The sequence below is a fragment of the Pinus tabuliformis genome, chromosome 3_2 (genome assembly GCF_031772625.1).
Source record: "Pinus tabuliformis cultivar Carrire ecotype Pingquan chromosome 3_2, CPIR1, whole genome shotgun sequence".
Taxonomy (NCBI): domain Eukaryota; kingdom Viridiplantae; phylum Streptophyta; class Pinopsida; order Pinales; family Pinaceae; genus Pinus; species Pinus tabuliformis.
Window position 1 is genome coordinate 376,218,913 of NC_142302.1, and position 25,805 is coordinate 376,244,717.

At 37.2% G+C, this 25,805-nt stretch overlaps 1 protein-coding gene across 3 annotated transcripts in view; it reads right to left on the reverse strand.

The window, feature by feature from the left end:
- Positions 1 to 450: 450 nt before the first annotated feature.
- LOC149180987 (uncharacterized) overlaps positions 451 to 25,805 on the reverse strand; it is a 335,201-nt gene continuing 309,846 nt past the window's right edge. For 2 of the 3 annotated variants that reach the window (XM_089416394.1, XM_089416395.1), the window contains one exon: positions 451 to 795. In XM_089416394.1, coding sequence (XP_089272520.1) covers positions 727 to 795 — 69 coding nt within the window. In that variant the 3' untranslated portion in view covers positions 451 to 726. The remainder of the gene's footprint in view (positions 796 to 25,805) is intronic. The other variant, XR_016256981.1, reaches the window with a different exon arrangement.

The window sequence follows — 25,805 nt, forward strand, 5'->3', positions numbered from 1 at the left end:
ATAATTTTTCACAGCTTCCTCTTAAAATTATCATAACCATGTCACTGATTTTAACACTTAAAAAAAATTGCATAAATTTTCTCTGTAATGAAAAAACTTAAATTAAATTAAATAGTACAAGATATAAGGGTTCATATTAAACTTAATAGGTTAAAGAAATATACGAATTCGTCATTTTGAAATTTGAAGATTTGTTTTCTTTTTATGATTTTCAAAATTGTCATTGTGCAAAATGTTATATTTAAGTAAATATATACATTACAACGAATTCGATGATAGGTTATGGCTTAGCAATGTTAAAAAAATATGTTTCCATTTTTTCGATGTTAGATAACCTAAAATAAGGTTTTATTACCGATAATTTTTAAAATATTTTAATAAAAATAAAAATTTTACTAGCGATGATTTCCATAAAATCTCCTTTTTTTTGAAGTATGCATATATGAACACAATTTCTTGAAAGCAAGATTTTCGCTAAGTTATTTTCATTTGAAGATGTACATTTTTCCAATTACCTGAGGTTTACACCTAGCCCCTCTATTGTCAACAATATTGATGTATAACAAACACAAATAGAAGTATAAACATGTCCTAAATGAACTTGAGCATTGATAGGGACTTTAACAATGTCCCTTTTTCACCAATCCTAAAACCACCATCGACAAAAGGCTCCATTACCTTTCATTAATTCTAGATAATTATGTCTTTGTAAGTGCCAATTTTTTTTCAATTAACAATTTCTATGCCAATAAAGGATTTACCATTATTAAGGTGAAGAGCACAATCACCTATTACCTGCCATAACTAGGAAAATTGTTAGCATGAAAAAAGAATTATTAATGATTAAACAAAAAAACAAATGTATTAGGAAATATTAGAAACTTAAGAATTAAATAACAACACTAAGTTATGATAGGTTTTGTCACCTTTGTAAGAAAAAATAGAATGATTGAGAAAGATATAGGATATACAAACACATCAAGGAATAAGAAGATACAATATAGAGAGTATTAATTCATAAACATTCTCATCCTCCACAATCTCAAGAAAGGTTAGCATTATGATACTAGAGTACTTTAGAGATTGGCTAATTCACCATATAGTTAGAGTTGAGCTAAGGAGAAGTTCAACCAAAATTTATCCATGTATGGATGTGAAAATTTGATCATTACTTTCAAACTATGTAAAAACACAATAGGATAAGCACAAGACATATTGTAATGATCCCTTGAAACATGGTGGATTGTCAAATAATGACAATAACAAGATTATCCGAGTGGGAACAAGTGGCATCCAAGAACATCAATTGAACATTGGTATTCAACATCAAAACCATAGATGTGACATTTAAAAACACCATGCCTCTTATAATTTCACAAAGTTTGGTTGTTTTCTCATTCATAAGCTAGCCTATTTAGACTTGAGGATCTATAAAATTTCCATGTAATCTAGTTCATTGGGTCAAAGACAGTTACCCATGGTGCTTATAGTTGGTTAATATGCTCCATAAAATCCACACAAGTAATTAGGTAGATTTCTTCTTAAGGGTAGTCCATTCAACTCAATTGGGACCCCTTTAGTGGGTTAGGTACTAAATTGACCCTTTGACAGATACGCATTAGATTTTGTTCACTACTCCAAATGATCTAATCAACACATTGACTAAGGTTGATTGGTTACTTCACTATATCCATAAGTTGGGTTGAGACATCCCCAACAACATCATGTCCTAATAACCTCACTTCAACATAACTACAGGTTAAAAAAGGTGTCATTATATTAGCAATTGCCTCCATTAGGACCACATCCTAATAAAAAAGTCTAAGCATCAACCAAAGTTTCATAAACTTCACTTCGATGATTATCATAGTGAATATATTAGTCTAATCATCTATATTGCGGCAAACAATAGATATCACATTCTCTTGTACCAATTGTCTAAGATAATTTTCAAGAAGATCCAAATGCTTCATCTTACTATGTGTGGATTATTTACAACCTAGATTGCACTCTTTATCACAATACATTATAGTTGACTCTAAGTGAGGAAATCTAATCCCCACCATTATATTGCAAATCCACACAATGTTGGTCCCTTGATTCACTATACCCATGTATTATGCTTATGTCGTCTACAATGAAACAACCTTTTCAATCTTACAAGACCACATAGTGAAAATAATAGAAGGCTAAATGCATAACCAGATGTCAAGTTGCAATCATCCATATCATTAGCATAGTTTGAGTTGAAATATCTAATCAACTATAAATGTTAGTTGGTGCAATATTTGATGCCCAATTGAGATCTTCCCCTAAACATAACGAATAATCATGTAGATTACTTTCAAATGGATTTCCCTAGAATCATGTGTGAACCTAGAAACTAAACTAGCAACAAATGAAATACAAACTTAATTCCGAGTCAAATAAATCAGAGGCCCAACATGTTGCATATATAAAGTCGCAGCAACTTTCAAAGAATCACACTCCTTGGTTATTGTTAAACCTGACTAAAACAATGTTTTACAATCTTTTAGAGAAATGCATCTTAACTCTTTTCAATAAATCTAGTGCATATGTGGGTTGAGAAATGAAGATACCATCATCCATTTATAAAGTTTGGATGTCTAAAAAAATGTGAGAAAGCTAGGTCGGCCATTTCAAATGTATTCTTTAATTTTTGGTTTATATCAGAGATAATATCCCAACCACTATTAGTAATAAATAAATCATCCATAGAAAGGAAACCATCTAAATGTCAGTGTTCTCATTCTTTGCATGGACATTATGGTTGGAATCATATTGTTTGAAATAATTACAAAGAAGGAATTTATTAATCCTTTCATACCATGCACACGGTCCACATTTCAAGGTGTATTGATTTTTCCTAAATATACAAAGCAGCAAACCATCCTATACAAAATTAGTTGGTTACACCATGTAAATTCTTCATTCAAAGCTTCATGCAAGAAAGCATTTTTTGTATCCATTTGATGTACTTCCCAGTGAAAACTCATTGAAAGTAAGAATACAATATAGATATAATCTATTGTTATTGCCTAGTAAGGCTCGTTGTATAGTCCATTCCTTCCCGTTGAGTAAAAACTTTTTCCATAAGTCAAGCCTTATGTCTCTTGATAGTTCCAACAAGATAGAAACTTGGTATTATAGACACTTGCATTTGACAATGTTTCTATCTTCAAAATAAGGAATTGAATCCAATGTATTATTGTTCATGAACAATTTTTATTCCTTAGTCATGGTAGTTTCCTATTTTGGTTGGGTATGTGGATTTGCATATGAATTAGGATCACAAATCTCTAGTACACGCCATAAGTGCAACATTGTTTCATTGCTTTAAACTTCTAGTTCTCTTCGAATTAGTGGTATATTTGTTACCCATTTATGACAACATTTCTCCTTTAAATTCAAAGTCTCTACAACACATTCTAGATGAGTATATTCAACCATAATGTTAGTGGATGATTCACTACTAATTGATTCAACCATCGAGATCAAATTTAAAGTCAACATTGAAGTTGTGAAGGATCTTAAGTTCAAAATTGGAGTTGAAACCCCCATTAGAGGATATTTCAACCAAAAAATGGCCTCATAAGGAAAAATAATAAAATAAGAGTTATGAATTTTGGAGGGAAAAGAAGAAAACTACCTTTTTTATTATGTTTGTAGCTTATCTCCTTCTAGGTTTACTCAAATTTCAAGTGTAGACACTCGTTGGATGCGGAATTAAATTCCACATCCAACGGATACCCATTACGCATACTTCTAAGAAGACCCACATTGATAAAAAAAATGAAGATAAATTAAGAAAATGTGTTCACCTATAAGGAGATAAGCCAAAAATACAATTAAAAAGAGTATTTTTCTTCTTTTCCCTCCAAAATATTTACATGTATTTCTTTTTAAATTTAAAGGATTTTGATTAGATTGCATATTATGTACATGAAAATTTCATGGGCACTTTTAGGCTGAAATTTCCTCTAATGAATATTTATAATCAAAATATGACTAGAGGAATCATTGATCAAGTGCCCAAAGAGGTCTTCTCATGAGTTCTTTTCATCAAATATAATATCTTGTCGACATACCACTTCTTGCTTGATCAAGCCATACAATCGATAAGATTTTACATTACAAAATATCCAACCATGATACACAATATGACACTTTTAATCAAGTTTATTTTGCTTGTCATCATGTATATGTGCCCATACAAGTCTTCCAAAGGTTGTTAAATGTCCAAGAGAAGGTGTTTTTCCTCTCCACTTTTCAGTAGGGATCACATCTCACACTACTCTAGTCAATAATTTGTTTAGGATATAATTTGAGAAAGCTACTTCCTCTACCCAACAGTAGTCTCGTACCATTGGCTCGAAGCAAACATATAGCCATCTCAATTAAGATTTTGATTTTTTATAACTCCATTGGTTTAGGGATATATTATATTGATCTTTTCCAAGAGATACCACTTTGAGCGAGGTAATATTTGAAGGCACCACTCATATACCCTCCATTATCAGGCGTATTACATTTTATAGCCTTGCTACATTGTTATTCAACTAATTCCCTAAATTCCCTAAATTCCTTACATTTTTCAAGCACTATATCTTTGTTATTTAAGTAATATACCCAAGAAGATATGAAGAAATCATGAATATATGTTAGAACATACCTTGCACCAATAAGGGATTTGTTATCACCATGGGACACTTTCCTCAACATTTTTTGACTTTTGGACCCCTACATTAATTTCTCAGATAGATCCACATCCACAGTTTCCATTTTGATGGTAGGCCTTACAAGTTTCCTCCATAAATGAATCTTTTCCTTTCCTCATTGATCTAAAATGGATCATTGTATAATTTCGTTGGATTTTAAGCACACTCATAGGATATAAGTGTGAACAAATAATAGAATAACTACTTGGAAAAGAAGAAAGATGAGGGTAAAACTATTGAGAATTTGACTAATTAACCAAGGGGACAACTCAATTTACACATAAAATATGATGATATATCATCGCTAAACATTAATACAATTATATAGACTCTCTAGGAGGAAGAGCAAATTTGAATTAAGTTGGGGTTTTGTTATCACTGAGAGAAAACCCTGGCTGTGAGAAAAACCCTAAGGTATCTTGAAACCGCTTTGAGGTTGAAAGCTGGCCCTTCAACATGGAGAGGCATCTCTCCATAAAACTCAACTACCCAAGGTCACAAACTACCCAAGGACACAATGGTAGAAGGTTTGCAATAAGTCATATGGCCAGATTTATATAAGAAAAACTGAGGTTGGTTAGACTGTAGGAAAATTTCACCATTGGGCATGGAGTCTGACCCAATCAACTTTGTATAATCATAGGGTCAGTGAGAAAACATCACAAAAGCGAGGTAATAACAATTCAGGGGCCCCCACACCAGGTGTCTTGCAAATGTCATCCACAGGCCCAATTCAACATTTCTGAAACTCCATGCTAAGGCCACACAGTTAATAACAGAGCATTCATATTGGATCCCAGGCAACGGTAAAAAGGTCCGAATATGGAGTGATCGAATCATGAACCAGGAGCCGATAGACAGCAGAGTCTCCCTCATCGAACTGCACAGCTGGATGGATAGTGAACGCCTGCGCACGCTGTATGACATTTCGCAGTGGAACGATGGCTCCTGGGCAGGTTGGAAGCAGTTAAACGTGCCGAATCACCTGCTAAAAGACTGCGCCACACTCATGGATTGTCTGCACGGTTTGGTGCCCACTCATACGAGGCACAAAGATCAGAAAGGTTGGGGCACAAGTGTAAAAGGATACACAGTCGTGCAGGGTTACAATAAGCTGATCGAACGCCCATACGTTCCTCCCAATCCGACTCCATGGAGAGGCGTATGGCGTATCCCATCACTGCCGAAGGTGGATTTCTTCGCCTGGCAACTTTGTCACGCCAAAATCCTTACCTACGATACCCTCCAGAAAAAAGGTTATTATGGCCCTTCCATCTGCGCGCTGTGCAGAGATAATGCTGAGACAGTTATTCATCTATTCCTGGATTGCAGTTTTACCAAGCAGATTTGGACTTCCCTCATATCAAGGCCGAATTTCAAGCTTCCAGGCACTATGGCGGAACTCTTTGCAACCTGGGCGTTCATTTACCCTGGCCCAGCTTCTAAAAATCAGGTAATCAGAATAGCGTGGGCGATACTCCCTAAGATCTTAAGCTGGAAGATATGGCTTGAAAGAAACAGAAGAATTTTCAGGAACACTGATCATAGCCACAGGATCTTAGAAAATAAAATTAAATGTCAAATTAAGGAGTGCTTGGCAGATATCAAAGATGACTCAAATCTGAGTCAGCATGACATCGATTGGGGATCGACTCTAGGCCTTCGATTCCAGCCAGCCGCCAACTCCACCCCAAACATTAAAGACTGGCAGATAAGGAAAACTGAAGAAGAAATGCAAGGCTGGATCAAAATGCATGTAAGGCATGCCCTCTTTTTTGACGGGGCAGCAAAGGGTAATCCGGGCAAAGCTGGGGCAGGAGGAGTCGTTCTAAATCAGATAGGAGAAAAAATTCACTCCTATGCCTGGGGTCTAGGACATGCCTCCAGCGTTCAAGCGGAGGCCTTAACCCTCCTTCAAGGTCTCTAGACCCTCAAGGATCTAAACATAAAAGAAGCAATCGTCATAGGAGACTCTCATATCATCATCAGCGCAATGGCTACCAAATCCTCAGCTTCGGACCTTAATCTAGCAAGATTGATAACCAGAATCATAGGCTTGGAAAGCCATTTCCAGAACCTAAGATACTACCATGTGTTGAGAAATCACAATAAAGAGGCGGACAGAGAAGCCAACAAAGCTGTCCTCCTCCCTGCTGGAATCAAGATGAAAGACGAAAAAGAAACATGGGAACCCATTCCATAGCCAGTCCATCGTCATGTTTTATTGCTGGTTGTTAAATAAATTCGTTTGCATCTTCAAGGGGGGGAAATCACTGATTTGGAATATATGGACCCAATGGTACTCAGGAATTCTGCATGCCCCAGCTGCACACTCAGTCACTTCAGAGTGTGGCTCCAGGGCAATGAGTTCCCCTATGTAACAAGATTTTCGGCATTCAGGCCAAGATGAATACAATCGTCCCATAACCGTTATTGTTAAAAAAAAAAAAAAAAAAAAAAAAAAAAAAAAAAAAAAAAATCCTTTGACATTTTTTAGGAAAATCGGAGGATAGTGAAGGAAATCAATGTGATATATATGTGAAAAACAAGAATTTAAATATATGAAACATAAAGAAAATGGAGCACAACAATATGAATTCCAATTTCAAACCACTTAGTATTCAGACATTCAAGAAAATATTAAACCAAGGAGTAGACAAGGAATTGCAAAACATGAATTTCTGCAAAACTGCTCACGTAGACTGCTTTATTATAATTTGATCACACAATACATTAAAAAAGGTTATCTTTCAAAAGTTCCAACCCTTTTTTCTTCTTTAGAAATTGTTTATATAGAGAATGTAATAGATAATACAATTTTCTAGCTTATCCTTAATTACAATAATCTAAAAATAACAGTGTGTATTGTTTAAGTACATGCATGTAAAATATCTTCAAAACATATATGTTTCCAATCAAAAAAGACTTGTTGTAAGTGCTAAAAACGGGCACTGAAAAGTGCATTATTGTTATGCCTCCTTTGCTGGGAATCATGCCTTGTCATTCCTTCAAAAATAGACTTTTGTTGTGTAGATTCTGCTTACTCGGGTATCTTTCCTGCAATTCGTTGATAATCTTGCTATCATCCTTTAGCTGTCAGAAACTGATAATTATGATGATGGGCCAATTGTCAACATTTTCCTCTAAGTTGTCCACCAAAATGCGCTGACAATGAAACTGTCAGCACTCCTCTACGCTTTCCTGTACTAAAACACTAACAAGCACTTTTTCGAATGAAGACCAAAATTCCCGTATGACAGTATGGGGTCATAAATCTCAAAAGACCAAAAACAACTTCAGCTAAGAATATTGGTTGCTTCCAACAAAACATCAACATTAGCCATCCTGCGTATTTTACTTTCTCCAGTCTTCATGGGAATTCTCCTCTTGGTAATCTTTGCTTTCTTTGAATTTTTGAACCTGCAGTTGTCTCATTGTTTATGATTAGGTCCTTTAGTGGTATATCATCCACATTTATGACTTCTTTAGCAAGCTCTAGGTTCTGTTTTAATTTAATATTCAATTTGAGCTTGTTCCAGGGCTTAGTGTGAAGATTTTTTCCCCCTTTAAACATCTCAAACAGGGTAGGCTCTTTCTCAGTTGAAGCTCTTTCATCTTGGGGTTCAATTATCTTTCTTTTGGTTCTCTCTGGCAATTGGCTTCTTGTAGGTAGGCTTTCAACAGGAGAGCTTTCAGTGGGAGGGTTTTCAGTAGGAGGATTTTCAGTAGTAGGAGGAGGGGTTTGCTATGCCTTTCTGAGCCCATCACTCCTAGTATTAACTTTAGGTAATTGAGGAACAAGAGGAGAGGTTTTCTCTACCCCCTTTTGACTTCTAGTTTGTAAAACATAAGTTCTTTGAGAGGAGGTTCCTGTCTCAAGGTTTTTGACTTGTTTGGCCTCCTTTTTAGTGCCCTTTTTCCTACCTCTTTCAGACTTAGCAAGCTGGGGTGGAAACTCTCCCCATAATATAAAATGACCCCATGTTATCCTGACCTTCCTTAACTGATTTTCAATTAATAATTTTATTAAAATTCTGTAATAAATGAAATGTGAAGATGAATCTGCACTGGCTCGAACCCGAGCGACCATACGTTTCAAACTTTTTAACAAAACGTAAGAGGCGTTGATTCTTATCTGACCTGCTAGATGAGCAAGAAAACGAAAATAATAGAGGTTGACATAGTTGTAGCGCCCCTCGCAGGTGAAATAGGACTGAACAATATGCAGTAAAACATGTCATTCATCTTTCAACCACGCCCTCTGCACCCCTGCTCTCCAGTTCTTTTCTTTGAATTCATCCTTCAAAAAGAAAGGCACATCAATTCTAGATAAGATGTGGCTTCTAAAATCTTTCTCTCCATCTAGTGGCAGAGCTATGACCTCAAAAATTAATTCCTCTGTCACCTGGAAAGAAATTCCTCCAACCTCTACTTGTTGTCCATCGAAGTTTTGGGCAAATGCTCTTGCTACTTCATCATGAAAATCGGTGCACCATTTGAAGAATTCTTCCCATGCGGCCTGTCGACATTGTTGTTGAATCTCCGAGTAGATCTCAAGAAGATCAAACCCTTTTAGCTCATTCCTGTTCAACTTCCTGCTTTTCCCCATTGCTCTTCGCAACCTACCGAACACGTAGAAACAAAGGATCAGGATTCGATCCTTGATCTCCAGCGAGTAACTCAACAGAATGGGTGTTTTCAGCAATAAAAGATGACAATAATCACAACTAAAACATATAAATTTTCTATATGGGGAAATTTATTAAAGAATGTGTTCTGGCTGTGTACTATGATAACTAATTGACAGAAGATATCAAATATTTAACCCTTCGATCATTAAAACTAACCCACATACCTCTTGAGCAACAGAAACGATCCTTTCAACACGTGCTTTCTCCTTTCGGATCTAACAGAGCGTGTTCAAGCAATAATTACCTTTTTGCTGACGTGGAACATGTCAGTGCAATTCAAAATAGAGATTTGAATTTCGTCATTTTGGCGCTGATACCCTGGTTACCCACAAAAATTCTTTTGTCTGCAGTTTCAAACACCCGATAACGCTGACACTCCCATTGTCAGTGTGTGTTTTGTTTTTCAACATCACAATAGCGTTGATAGTCCCATTATCAACATTGTTCCCTATTTATTACAAATAGTTCATTGATACTGCAATTTTCAGCATTTAAAAATTTTCAAACTTAAACAAATGTGATAACAAGTTCCATGTGCATGCACTTAATAAAACTCAAAAGCACTTTCCCTAGTTGGCAAGTAAGTCAAAATTGGAATGAGATACCAAATATTAGCAAAATATCCTAAAATGTAGTGAATTGGAAGTAAGTTGAGTTAGAAATTAGTTATAACTAATCAATAAATTTCACATGCAAAAAACTAACTTTTAACTCCAAAAAATAGGACTAAAAGTCAATTAACAAGGGGAGGAGAGAAAAGAATGGTGGTTCACTGTTACAAAATAGGGAGGAAGTGCGTAATCACTCTATGAAGGCCTATCCATGAGGTAGTATGAATTAATGGAGAGGAATTATCCATGTTATCCTCCAACTAGTGTCTAGTTAGCACCACATGTCATCATAGGTGGCACTCCCTGCTAAAAGCAGACCTACTAAAAATAGAAAGTCCTAAAAATAAAAAAATGTGCCAAATGATAGGGAATGTCCAGCAGTGAGTGAAAAGTGGTCATATATGCCCTTAATAATGTTATTTTTTCATCAATTTGTTCTATGACGCAACTATTATTTCAATAAAGTCCAATAGCATCCAATTTAACAATTTCACTTCTACAATTATCCAATAGCAGTAGAGCAATAGTAGATAGAACAATTAAGCAAATGCATAATAAAAGATAGTCAAGAGACAAGAGACACAAATTTGGTCAATGACCAGGGTAAAACCCACTATGGGGAAAACCCTTGCAAATCTTCTTCTTATTAGATTGTCTTCAAATGTTCAACAAAGAGAGTACATCATCCATATCCAATATCCCAACAATGTAAAGTCAAATCTATGCCAAAATGATGGATAAAAGTCAAATCTAGTTGACTGTTAAATCTGCAAAACGTCAACAATAGTTGACTACCCTAACCAGTCAAGTTAACAACAGTCAAATATGGACAAATATGCTCCAATCCAACTTGATCAAAGCCCAATAAATGCGGCCTCTTTTGCCGGTCAAGGATCAGTGAAAATAGTCCCAGAAACTTCGATCAAACCCAATGAAAATAAAGGGGAATTCTATTGTTACAGCCTACAATTTTATGCGGTCAAACCAAAAATTCAACACGAGTCAACCTGCCTAGATTACCTCGGTCTTTGTGCCAGTCAACTCAGTCTCAAGAAATCGAAGTTTTGCAGGTCAAAGCAGATCAAGATATGAAGTCAAACTCGATCAAACTACAGCCAAACAATCCAACTGAAAAGTCAACATAGAAAAGACAAAATTGCCTCCAAGATCCTTGCACATGTGAAGAGAGAAGAGTTGCCTTTAACTGTATGAACCAAGTAAATGAAGAGAGAAGAAGAATGTGTGTTGTGTTGATGTCCAAATGAGGCATGAGGTCTCTTGTATTATATGAATCCATGAGAGTGAAAAGACAAATCGATCGGGCTTCATGGGCCTACTTGAGGTTGAAGCCGACCTTGACAATTTGATATGGGAGGGATTTTAATTTAAAATTTGTTAATTTTTCATAGGGCTATATTGTTCTTTGCTTTGATAATTGCATTTCTCCATTAACACATTAAGTTCACCACATAATATCATAACATTATTCAAATTTACATCATTATTCATCAGCACATGAAACTATGTAGAAAGAACAATAACATCATCATCAATGTAGCGGAACATAAAGGAACAAGAGAAGAAAAGCATGCACACATAGAAAACCCACTATGGGGAAAACCCTTGCAAATCTTCTTCTAATAGATTGTCATCAAATGATTTAGCAAAAGAAAGTAAAATGATCCATATCTTCACAACAACTAGAATACCCATGAAATGCATCTAAACATCAAAACTCCGATTCAGATAACTGTAATGTGCTGTCACTGCCTGTAGCCTGTTGTCGAACACTTCTTTCATTGAGCAAAATCTTCGGACTATTGAAATCTCATCATGGAGTCCCAACCTCAGGGAGGAGTAGTTGTGCGAGCAACTATGATAGACAGGGTTGCTCTCTATGAACTCGATGATAGTGACTATGGCATCTCAGTCGCTCCCATACCATTCTATAAGAGTGACCGGGGACGAAACTAACCCAAACTCCCAATCGCTCTGATGAAGACTCTGTGCCAGCGTCGAAGGGTCCAAAGTTGCTCTCATGCCCACTGTATGCCAACGTTCAGAGACCCAAATGCTCAGTTTTGTGCCAGTGACTTTCAATCAGAAAACCCTAGTTCAGCGCGAGCTTCATCTTCAAGTTTCAGACCCTTGAGCGAGCTTCCTCCATCAGACCTGTGCGAGCCAAGACCAAATAGAAGAGGAGAAGAGAGCTCGATGTGTGTCCAAATGAGCTTGAGGTCTCTTCTATTTATAGGCTTCAATGAGGGTCCACTTAACTTGTCCATTGGTACATGTGCATAGGGCTGACCTGATCCAGAATATATGTATGAATAAAATAATTCATAACTCAACTTCCACTTGTCCAAATTGTTGAAAAAACTAGGGCAATTAGAGTTAATGAGATTCTTCTAGTCATGATAACTATTTGTGAGGTGTTTTCAACTTTTTCTTTTTATTCCAATCTTCACTTATTATTATTATAGTATGTCTTCTTTAGTTCATCAAATAACTAGCAAAACAAAGGAACAAGAACACAAGATGTTGGCTTTCTACCAGGGCTAAAACCTCTCACTCTTTGAGAGGAAAAACCCGCACAAAATTCTTCTTATAGAGATTCCAATTGACAAATACCAGGACCATGACCCTTGACCTATTAGGCCACTCCAAGACCAAGACACCAATCCTCTTCTTTGTCACTGCTGAGATCATCATCATTGCTGCACCATTGAGGCCATCACTACTGCACCACCAAGATCATTACTGCTTGCATCACCAAGGCCATCACTGAGATTATTACTGCTGCAACACTACTGCACCTCCATCAAGATCATTGTTGCTCCTTCACATGACACTTGCTGCCCCTTCACTATAACAACGATATATATATATATATATATATATATATGAGAGTTGTACTGAGATCTTGTAATTGCGTCCTTATCAATATCATGACTGAGATCATGATTATCATTATGCCGAGATGATGACTGCGTCATAATGAATACTGAGACAGTGTGTGTTAGTGAGGGATCACCGAGATCCTTATCATCACAATTATGTCAAGAACTTGACTGTGTTTTCTTCCTGCACAAAGATCTTTATTATCACAGATATGCCAAGGCTACACTTCTGTGGAACCCATCCGAAAGCACAAAGATGCTTATCTGAAACTGAGCTACTGCACTTATCGAAATTCCTAAGCCATTGTACTTGTCCGAAAATATTGAACCACTATACTTGTCCGAAGTTTCAGAGCTTCCTGCACCCATACGAAATTACAGAGAGTCTGAGTTTTTTGTCTTTCTATCGTGACCCTAGTTGTGTATTTATAGTGGTTACGTCTCCATAATAAGCCGACATGAGTGTGGGAACATTGTGTCTTTTATTTGAACAAACATGACTGTTTTTACGTCGTTTTGTTGGCCAACTTCTTCAAGAGGATTGTGCTTGTCTTGGAGGGTTGATGTAGACACTAGGTTGACTCATATACATTTTATATATGCTCAAGAAGAACTCTTCAACATTTTCTTTGACTCTTTGACTTTCCTACAACACTTCAACATGTCCTAGACCTATGCAATGAGCAAGAAACTCATTTTATAATTTACAAAAATAATATATTTCATTTATTTTACAAGTACAAAGATCAAAATTACATTTATGAAAACCGAACCTAGTTACACTTTCTTCAACACTCCCTCTTAACTAGGGAGGTATTCATAATGGTACTTTGTCATTCTCAATCTGAAAAAAATTTCATAAGAAGAATCAGATTGGTAACCAATCTGTATAGCATCATAGTAACCAACATTGTTTCCACAGCAAGGCCTTGATTGACAGCTCTATCTCTCATCAGATCAAAGCACAATGTTGGCGAGACCAATTACTATAGACACCTTCATTATTGTCTCTCAAGGTACATACCCACCCAGGTGTTCACTGAGTATGACCTTCTAGGACTATTCTTATCTTGGGTTCCCAGCCCTCAAAGAATATTGGTCCTCTTGCCTACTCTTATCTTGGATGCCCTACACATCCTCAAAGAGAATCAGATGTTAGATGATTACCCAATCCCCCATTCTTTCTTCCAAGTGAAGACAAGAATGTTGTGTCTATCTCTCCTTCTCAATTGGGGAGGATACATTCATCATGTGTCTACATTTCTCTTCATGGCCTCCACAAAGACTTATGATCGTTAGTCCTGGTCTAGTGCATGGCACATGAAATAGAAAAACACAACTGTAACTCCTTTTTAATCAGCGATGACCCAATCCAAGCTCCCTCTTAATCAGGGACTTGTCTTTTCATCAACAGTGTCTTCTTTGTGGGTCCTTCAGCTGCTTGATCAACTTCTTTCCTTGATGTCATGAAATTCAGTTGAGCTTCTTCCTTGCAGGGCATCAACCACTGATCACTTTCTTTCTTGATTTGTCATGGCATTTCTTTCTTCGGAAAGTGGCCTTCTTCATATTTGGAGCCTTCGTCATATGGCTACTTCTTCCTCATCATGTTTCTTTCAGGAGTTTCCATCCACCACATGAATGCTAGTTGTACTTGTACTTTTAATTCTTGTTCCAGTAGCCCTGCATGAATTCATTCAGATATTATTCAAGAAATCATAACACTAAATCAAATCGTACCTTTCGAGATGGCTCTTCATCATGACATCCTCTTGTAGGTATCAACATCCTGCATACATGTTGACACATCTCCCAAAGATATCCATTGTCAAGGGTCTTCATATTTTCAGAATTTTATCAGAGTCTCCATATCCTTCCGGGAGATTTCCCAGTTAAATCTTCTTGGTCTTTTGGATGTTTATTGCCTTCATCATGGTTGCATATCCACAATCTCTTCCTTCCTCACACATTCCTTTCCTAGGATCTTGTTGAAGAAAGTGTAACTAAGTTCGGTATTTGTCAATGTAATTTTGATCTTTGTACTTGTTAAGAAAAATAAATATTATTTTTGTAAATTATATGAATGAGTTTCTTGCTCATTCCATCGGTCTAGGAAAGCCAAAGCGTCAAAATCATGTTAAAGAGCTCTTCCTGAGCATTTATATAATGTACTTGGGTCGACCTAGTGTCAAGCAACCCTCCAAGACAAGCACCATCCTCCAAAGAAGAGAACTGCCAACTAAACGACGTGAAAAATAGTGAAGACGGCTTCAAAGCATACATAGATTATATGTCGGCTCAATAAGAGGGTCACCATGACACATCAACTTAAATGAGTGGGTCAAACCACTATGAATAAGCGTATAAGCTCAGAGTCAAAGAAAAGCAATCTTTCGGACACACACTGAAACTTCAGATGGCACAGTGGGATCTCGCATGAAGTCAAGGTTGCAGGTTTCGATTAAAGAAGGTTTCTATAATCTTCGATGGATATTACAGTGGCACATGCTCTTAATATATATATATATATATATATATATATATATATATATATATATATATATATATATATATATATATATATATATATATATATATATATATATATATATATATATATATATATATATATATATATATATATATATATATATATATATATATATATATATGAATGATTACACTGTAATATCGGTACTCTGTCTCAGTGGAGGAAAAACACTCTGTCTCGGTATCCCTACACTGTCTCCACGCAAAAGTTGTCTCGGTAACGCAATCATTGTCTCGGTCTTTAATGATTACAACATTCAACGCCATCGCAATCATTGTGAGATATATGTTCGACATCCAAACACAATCAAGGTATATTCTCAACATTCAAACTCAGTCATACTCTGTCTCGGTTTCATTGTGATTGTAGTCTTCAACGAAGTTATTCAAAACGCAGTCACCACGTAATAGGTTCTCGGCATGATCATGGATGAAAAGATACATTAACATCATCCATCTGGGTTTTATGTATATACTCAGTCTTGGTGTATATACAATAGAGAGAACCATACCGTTCTGAAGCAGTTATACAGTGATGACAATTCTGATGCATTGGTAAGTATGATCTCAATGCAAGAAGAGCACAATCATAGTCTCAATAAAAGTAAGAAGGAGGATCGTAGTAATCATTGTTATGAAAAGGATCTAAGTAATCCTATAGTGATACTCTATCTCGAGATGCAACAACAATCAAGATCTTGGTGGTGTAGACACAGTGATGATCTCAGAAAAAGTGCAGTGATGATGATGATCACAACAATGCAAGAAGAGGATTGGTGTCTTGGTCTTGGAGTGGCTCAGTCAGTCAAGGGTCATGGTCTTGGTGTTCATCAATTGGAATCTCTATAAGAAGAATTTTGTGCAGGTTTTCCTCTCCAAGAGGGAGAGGTTTTGGCCCTGGCAGAATGCCAACACTTTGTGTTCTTGTCTCTTTGTTTTTGGTAACTATTTAATGAACTAAAGAAGACACACTCTAAGATAAGAAAAATTCAAATACTTCACAAATAGTTATATTGCAAGAAGAATCTCATTAATTCAATCTACCCTAGATTCTTCAACATGGTATTGGAGCTATGGTTACAGTCGAACGAAGGGTAGAAAAGAGACATTCAAAGATAAAATTTCTAGTAGGGCATCAAAGCAAGATGAAAGGATGTCAAGATCTACATTGCAGAATCAAACCCTAGATCAAAGAAGTCTACAACAACAAGAGCTTTTGTCTCCATTGTCATCATAAAAAGGCCATCAAGACACTCATCAAGTTGTCCACAAAGCAAGATAGCTCGAAGGACCTCAAAACTAAGATCACATCAGCTTGAAGAAAGTTGAAACCCTAGCAGCAATCCTGATCTATACTACGAAAGAAGAACAATTGATGAAGCAACAAATCATCTATTGATGAAAGGCTTTCTCATTTGAAAAAAGGATCATCCAAGAAGAAGTCATCATACATCTTTGTCATCAACATGATCAAGGTGAAGATTTTGTCTTCACACGTCAAGTAAGTATCTCTTTATAATCAAGTTAGGTTAAATGGCTTCATGTCTGCAAGGAGATCTATGAATCAGTTGGGTTATCAAAATTCCTTGCATAATAAAGGAGGATAGATACAATCCCCAGAAGAGAATTCAGTGATCTAGATAAGAGCATAGATCATCTCTAGGAAGATGATACGTGAGATTAGTTGAAGACATGCTGCTTCAACTAATTCTCTAAGGTGACTCCTTCACTTATCATTGTGCTACATCTCGTCATCATGTTGTACCTCATCGCGCTGCACCATGCTGCACCCATCATCACAATGTTGGACCTCATGCTGCTGTTGTCCCAGTTGTCCCAGTGTTTAGCAGTGTTGTACCTAGTGCCACGGCTGCACCATGTTGTCACCCATGTGCTTGTTGCACCATTGCTGCTTTGTGTCCTTGCTGCACCAAGTACTATACTGCTGTCCCAATGTACTTGCAGCACTGTGCTAGTTGCTCTCCATGATTTACCATGCTACTGTTGTCCATGCTTCACCATGCTTGCAGTTGTCCCAAGCTTCTTCTTGTTGTTCATGCTTCACCATGCTTGCAGCTGTCCCATGTTTCACTATGCTTGTGGCTGTCTCATGTGTCACCATGCTTGCAGCTGCCCCATGTTTCACTATGCTTGTAGTTGTCTCATGTGTCACCATGCTTGCAGCTGTCCCATGTATTAGCTTGTTGTCCCTTGCATTACTTGCTATTGTCCAATTGCTGCATCTAAACATGTTGTTCCATGCACCTTACTAATCCATGCTGCTGCAATATACCATACTGTTGCATCCATCACATCATGTTCCACTCCTTTGGGGTATTCAACACTCCATGTTAACCCAACACGTGGCTCCCACAGGTTGCTCTAAATCTGATCCAAATCTGGTCAATATCCTTGACCCAATGCACCTCTAACACTTCTCCAAATCTGCTTGTCACTTTGTTGTTCCTAACTATTCTGGTTAGGGCACTTGGGCAGCCCTAAACTCCTCTCAACAGTCCCCGAACAACCCTCCAAATCTGCTTGTCACTTTGTTGTTCCTAACTGTTCTGGTTAGGGCACTTGAATAGCCCTAAACTCCTCTCAACATTCCTCGAACAACCCTCCAAATCTATTTGTCACTTTGTTGTTCCTAACTGTTCTAGTTAGGGCACTTGGGCAACCCTAAACTCCTCTCAATAGTCCTCGAACAACCCTCCAAATATGCTTGTCACTTTGTTGTTCCTAACTGTTCTGGTTAGGGCACTTGGGCAGCCTTAAACTCCTCAATAGTGCTCGAACAACCCTCCAAATATGCTTGTCACTTTACCATTCATAACTGTTTCCCTAAACTCCTCTCAAGAGTGCTCAAACAACCCTCCAAATATGCTTGTCACTTTGCTGTTCATAATTGTTTTGGTTAGGGCACTTAGGCAGCCCTAAACTCCTCTCAACAATCCTCGAACAACCCTCCAAATATGCCTTTCACTGGGGCAGCTTCAACATGACTTTGTCTTAGGCAGCTTCACCATGACAACGTCCTAGACCTAGGGCACATAGATCTAGGGCATCATCTTTTAGGAGCTGCATAGATCCTTCTTCCCCATGGCAACATCTAGGGCAGCTCTTCTTAGGGCAACATATCTCTTAGGATCTATCCTCCCACCAAAATCCAAAGACAAGCGAAGTGGAAGAGATCACAAGAAGAGTGTGTACAAATGACTAGCAAGCCACCTCTTTTTATACTAAAATTTTGAGCACATGTGGGTGTTATTTAGTTGTTGGCTGACCTTGACGAATTGTCTTATGACACAAATAAATTCATAACTCAATGAATACTTATCAGAATTGGATGATCTTTAGATAAATCCTACACCTCTCGATGAGAGGGATCCAAGAAAAATATCAGCTGCCATAAATAAGATGACCCACATGGAGTTTGGCACTAGTTGCCAATTTTAACAATTTCCCTACTCATTGGCCAGATAAGCGGTATTTCCCATGAGTCTCAGACTGCATGGGTAGGATGTATCGAGAGGAGAAGGTGAACGACTCATCCTGCTCATATGCCATAGGAGAAGGTGAACGACTCATCCTGCTCATATGCCATAGGAGAAGGTGAACCACTCATCCTATGCATATCTAAACCATCATGGGCTATCACAGGGGAAGGTAAACCATTCAACCTGTACATCACGCACCACTAGGGGAAGGTGAACCACTCACCCTATGGTCGCTCATCACTCCAAGAAGTACCCCAAGCCCCCCGAGCTCAATATCCAAATCAAACGGGACCCCCATAAGAGGGTCTCTCCACGACTCCAAGTCGTTCACGGAAGGTTAAGAATTTGACCTTCCCCAGGGGCTTCGTAAGAATATCTGCGACCTGATCATCAGTGCCAATATGACAGAGACTTATTGCTCCCCTTTGTACCATATCCCGAATAAAGTGGTACCTGATACCAATATGCTCGGAGCAGTCATGAAACACGGGATTCTCAGAAAGACGAATCCCACTTTGGTTGTCGCAGAAGATCATGGTGGTATCCAGCACATGTCCAAACAGCGCACTAAAGAGCTTCCTCAACCAAACAGCTTCACAAGAGACCATACCAGCAGCAATATATTCAGCCTCAGCGTTGCTCAAAGCAACCGACTTCTGCTTCCTGCTCATCCAGGATATCGAAGCAGAATCTAGAGAGAAGCAACATCCCAATATGCTTTTACGATCCACCACACTGCCAACCCAGTCAGCATCAAAATAACCATGGAGCCTCACATTCCAAGCAGTGTATCTCAGTCCATAGGTGATTGTGCCCAGAGGATATCTCAAGAGATTCTTGGCAGCAATCCAATGTTTTCGATGAGGCTCGACCATAAACTAACTCAATGTATTCACAACAAAGCATATGTCCAGATGGGAGTTCACCAAGAACATCAAGGCCCCCACGAGTTGACAATACTCAGAAGGATTTCCCAAATCGGGCACAACAACACTTCTACATAACTTCTTGAAGTTAAGTTCCATCAGAGTAGTCACGGACTTGCAATCCACCATCCCAAATCTTTCAAGTAGCTTCACAATGTATTTTCCCTGAGAAAGGAAAATCTCACCTAGATTTTGCCAGACCTCCAAGCCTAGGAAATAATGCATTAGTCCTAGGTCCTTCACTTTAAACTCGGAAGCCAACTCCCTCTTACATTGATGAATAAGAGGGTCTGCACCTATCAGAAAGAGATTGTCCACATAAAGTACCAAGATGAGAGGTCTGACATTCTCAACCTTAAAGGTTCAGATCAACTTCACGTCTTGTAAAACTCAGCTTCATCAGATAGCTGCCAATCCTCTCATACCAAGCTCGGGGAGCTTGCTTCAACCCATAGAGGGCTTTCTTCAACCTGCATACATGTGTCTGACGATATTGAACTTCGAACCCCTCGGGTTGTTCTACATAGACTTCCTCCTTAATTCAACCATGCAAGAAGGTGGTTTTGACATCCATCTAGTGTAGGTTCCATCCTTGTGAGGCAACAAGGGCTATAATCAAACGGATGGTGGTATATCGAGCAACTGGTGCAAATATCTCATCGTAGTCCACAACTTCCTTTTGAGAGAAGCTTCGAGCAAAAAACTTGGCCTTGAACTTTTCAGCAATTCCATCAGCTCCATGCTTGATCTTGTAGATCCATTTCAAAGTGACAACGGATTTGTCCTTGGGTCTAGGGACCACATCCCAGACATCATTCTTCATAATCGAGTCATACTCTTCGTTCATAGCATCCTTCCAAACTTGCTGCTTCACAACTTCTTCGAATGTGCAAGGCTCAATTTGAACAATGGTGCTCATGGCAGCTAGGTATCCTTGGTACCTATTCGGCTTCTTACTTTCACAAAATGTCCCCCTTGGTGCAATATGTCTCTCGGCATCTTCGAGAGTTTCCCTAAGCCATGAGGGTCTCCTTTTTGAGGAGGAGGGCTCATGAGGAGGTGGATCAATGGGATCCATTGGTCCTTCAACATCGGGCATCAACTCATCGTGTGGTTCTCCCTGTTTTCCTATATCTGCTTCTTTGTCCTTCCTTGGAATAGGAACATTACTAATCTTCCCAGGGGAAGCATATTCATCAAAGGTGACATCATGACTTATCTCCACTTCTCTTTGACCAAGCACATAGATTTTATATGCCTTAGAAGTTTCACTATAGCCCACAAATGTTCCTTTCTTCCTAGATGCATCCAATTTGCTTCTCTTTTCTTTTGGCAGATGAAAATATATGGGGCTACCAAAAATTCTAAAGTGAAAAACATCAAGTTTCTTACCGGTGAAAACTTCTTTGGGAGTTTTGGAGTCCAACGCTTGATGAGGGCATCTATTTTGAACATACACAGCGATGTTGGCAGCTTTGGCCCATAAGAACTTCAGAAGGCTTTGATCATGAAGCATGGCACGAGGGGCTTCTATAATAGAACGATTCTTCCTTTTAGCAACACCAATTTGCTCAGGAGTATATGCGGCAGTAGTCTCCCTCTTAATGCCAACTTCTCTACAATAGTCATTGAACTCATTTGATTCATATTCTGTTCCATTATCAGTCCTCAATATTTTGATCTTCATCCCAGTTTGATTTTTGACCAAGCCTTTGAAAGAATGGAACCATGAGAATACTTCGTTCTTCTTCTTCAAGAAATATATCCAAGTTTTGCGAGAGAAATCATCCACAAAGATAGCATAATATAAATATCCTCCTAAAGATGTCACAGGCAACATACCAGATAGATCAAATGAACCAATTGCAAAATGTCAGTAGTCTTGCTATCACTTGAAGGGAATGGTCCCCTTGTATGTTTTCCTTCAACACATCCCTGACAAACACCTTCATGTTCTACTTTAAATTCGGCATACCTGTCACCATCTTCCTTGCATCAGGTAGAGCCTTATAATGTATATGAGCAAACTTCCGATGCCATAATTCGGATTGGAGAGATGTGTCCCAATGGACTTCCTCTAACTAGATATAGGTTATCAGCCCTGAATACAAGAGTAAATGCTTCATTAAAATTTCTTTTCCAAACACGTACCTTTCCATCAATGAATGCCACCTTAAATATTTTGTCCTCCATCACCAAGGTAGATACCAGGCTCTTCTTTAGGTGGGGTACATAAAGTACTTCTTGTAGATGAATAGTGATACCTTGATTTAATTGAAGAATAACATTACCAACTCCTTTCACGGGATAAGTGGCATTGTCTCCAAGAATGATTTCCAAATTTGTATCTTTTTTATGAGATTTGAAAGAGCTTCCTTATACCCAGTAAAGTGCCTTGAGGCACCACTATCAATCAACCAATTTCCCAAGGTATCCAGAGGAGAGCCAGTAGAGAGGGCAGATATAAGATAAAATTCTTTTTTCTTGTTATCAACAACATTAGATTTTTCATACTTGGAGCTTCTTGATCTTTTGGGAGGCCGACCATTTCCATGTTGAGTAGCGGGAGCATTCCTTTTTCCTTTGTTGTTGAATCTGCCATTCCTTTGATTATTGTTGCCCCTGAAATTGTTATGGTTGTTGTCATCATCTCGAGGTGTATCCCTTCTATTAGGACACTTCCTAGCATAGTGGCCAAATTTGTTACAAATGAAGCATCTTCCCTTCCTTCCATCTTTGAATCCCAGTCTTCCTTGACATTGCTTCTTTGAACCTTCATTGTTCTTATTTTTAGCATGAGCGGAGAATGCAGTAGGATCATTCATATTTGAAGGCATGCCTCTCTTCATCATCCTTGTCTCTTCTTGAGTGCATCTAGTCAACAATTCATCAAACCTAGAATCCTATCATTGTTGAGGATGTGTTGAACACATGCCATTCACGAGGGAGACCTCCAAGGGCAATGAGAGTGAGCTCTTTATCAGCAATAACTTCTCCAATTGAAAGAATATCATTTTTTATCTTGGTAATCCTCATGAAGTAGGATTGGATATCTTCACCTCTTCCCTTCTTTATGTCCTTCAACTTGTTTTTGAGAAGGACTTGGTTTGCATTGCTAACTTTGAACATGCCAACCAACCTGTCATACATCTTCTTAGATGTGTTCAAATCAAAGATGTATGCAACCAAATGATTGTTAATAGAATCCCTGATGATTTTCTTTGCTTTGACTTCACCTTTCTTGTACTTTGTCTTAGTGGCAGACGGTGCATTTGGAGGTTCAATGATCTTTCCCTGCACATAGTCCATAACATCCTACTCTTCCAAAGTCAAATCAAGAGATATCTTCCATGCATGATAAATAGAGTTATCATTGAGCTTGTCATCAGGCTTGAAGTAAGATGTGGAGGCCATTGACTCTTGTCCTTGTCAACAAATCTTATTGATTGTTCTTTTCACTCTTGCTTGGGCTTTGTCTTCACCTCAGCTTTGATACCATGTTAATTTAAGATAACAAAGGTATGTTCAATGCTTAAGAGCAATTTACTTCAATTTTTCTTATTAGCCCAATATCAATTTCCAGATTAGCAATCACATAACATGATAGTAAATGCAGATAGAACATAAATAAAAAGCAAAAGACAAGCCAAGACAAGATGACACAATATTTGGCGGATGCCAGGGAAAAACCCCAATGTGGGGAAACCCTTTGATCAAGTCTTCTTATTATTCTTCAAAAGTTCAGCGGAGAAACAGAGAGTACAATATATAAAATTCACTTAATGACAGTCAAATCTATCCAGTCAAACTACAATCAATAGGATGCCCTAACCAAAAAGTCAACGCTGGTCAACTTAGCAAAAATCTTCCTCTAAATCAGCTCGGTCAAACCCAGTCAACTCAGCCTCCAAAGATAGTATGAATCAGCCCAAAACAGTCCCAAAAATATCATTCAAACTCGGTCCACGCAGAGTCAAACCTGCGGTCAACATTGGTCAAACAGCTCATAATGCCTCGATTTTTGTGTCCAGAAATGCGGCCTGCCCAAACAGAATTTCTCCAAGGAAAATTGCAATCAAGCAAGGTCAACTATTGCCCAATCAACGCTGGTCAACCCTTCTGCAATTCGGTCAATGAATAAAAACAAAAAATTACATACTTGTCCTTCGCACGTGTGGAGGAAAGAGGCTACCCAGAAATCCATACACCCAATCAGATGAGGAGAGAGAGAGATATGTGAGTGATTAATGATGTCCAAATGAGGTAGATGCAACTTCTATTTATATGCAATGTTGAGGATGAAAAGACATGTCTTTTGGGCTTCTGAGCCTACATTAGTTTGTTGGCTAACCTTGACAATTTGTCCATAAACAAAATAAATTCATAATTCCATTTGTACATGTCAGAATGAGATGATCTTTAGATCAATCCTACACCTCTCGGAAAGAGGAATCCAATAAAAATATTAGCTGCATCATATGAGTTGTCCAAGGTAGAGTTTGGCCCTAGTTTCCAAATTGAACACATTGTCAATGCACACAAAGGTAAATTCAAGATCTCTCTAGTAAGTGCTAACCAAGACAAAAAGTTGATCAATTCTAGTAAGAAGTATGCATTAGAAGAAATTTTAGCCTAAAAGTGCCCATGAAATTTTCACGTAATTTCCATGTCATAATATGTAAACCAATCAAAATCCTTTAAATTTAAAAAGTACATGTCCTAAACAATTTTAAATTGTTTAATTTGGTATATGTGAAATATTTTGTTATTAATTTGGGTATCGGTGAAATATTTTATTATTAATTTGGGTATTCGTGAAATATTTTATTAATTTTGCTTACCTACTGTACCCATATGAATTAAAATATTAATGCAATTTAAATCTTGATATTAGTAAAAACAATATAAATTAAAAATGCGAGCCCATTTGACATTAATAACCATGCCCCAAAAAAAACCAAAAAAAATTGTTAAATATAATATATATATATATAGACAATTAAATATAAAATATAAATATAGAGAGGTATAGTTAAATATAAAACAGTTAAATAGTTAAAAATAAAATATTGTTATAGTTAAATACAAAGGACAAAAACTACTCGATTCCGACCAAAAAATAAAATAGTTAAATATAAAATAGTTAAAAAACTTATTCCAAAACGGACAAATTATTGGATTCGGACAAAAAATATAGAATATATAGTTAAATATAAATTAGTTATAAAACTTATTCTAAAAAGGACAAATTACCAGATTTCGACAAAATATATAGAATATATAGATAAATATAAATTAGTTAAATATAATTAAATAGTTGAATAATTAAAAAAATGTATTTCACAAAGGACAAGTTACTGGATTTTGACCAAAGAATATATTTCGGCGAAATTGTGGCATTAGTAAACACTGTCGTTGAAGAAACACAAAAAAATAATTAAATACAAAATATATACATAGTGAAATATAAAATATAAATATAAACAGTTAAATTTAAATATAAAATATATATAGACAATTATTTTAATAGAAGTGTCATATATTGATGAATTTCAATAAAAATAAAAAATTAGAAAAATATGTTATATTTTTTTATTAAATCTCGTGCTAATAAATATTGTGGAACATAGATAAAAGTAAAATAATATTAAAAAATTGTCTACATGACACTTTTCTATTCATTTCTTGATTTTTCCTTAGGAGGCCACTTTTAGGTTGAAATTTCCTCTAACGTATTGTTTTCCTTGACAAAGAATCAACAGGGGATGAATTGGTAAGAGTAAAGGCATCCTCAAAGGGATGTACAAAAGAGTAGAAATGTTAGTTGAAGGAGTTGTTTTAGGGATACAAAGGAGTGTTCTAAGATCCTAATGGGTTAAAACCCGAGA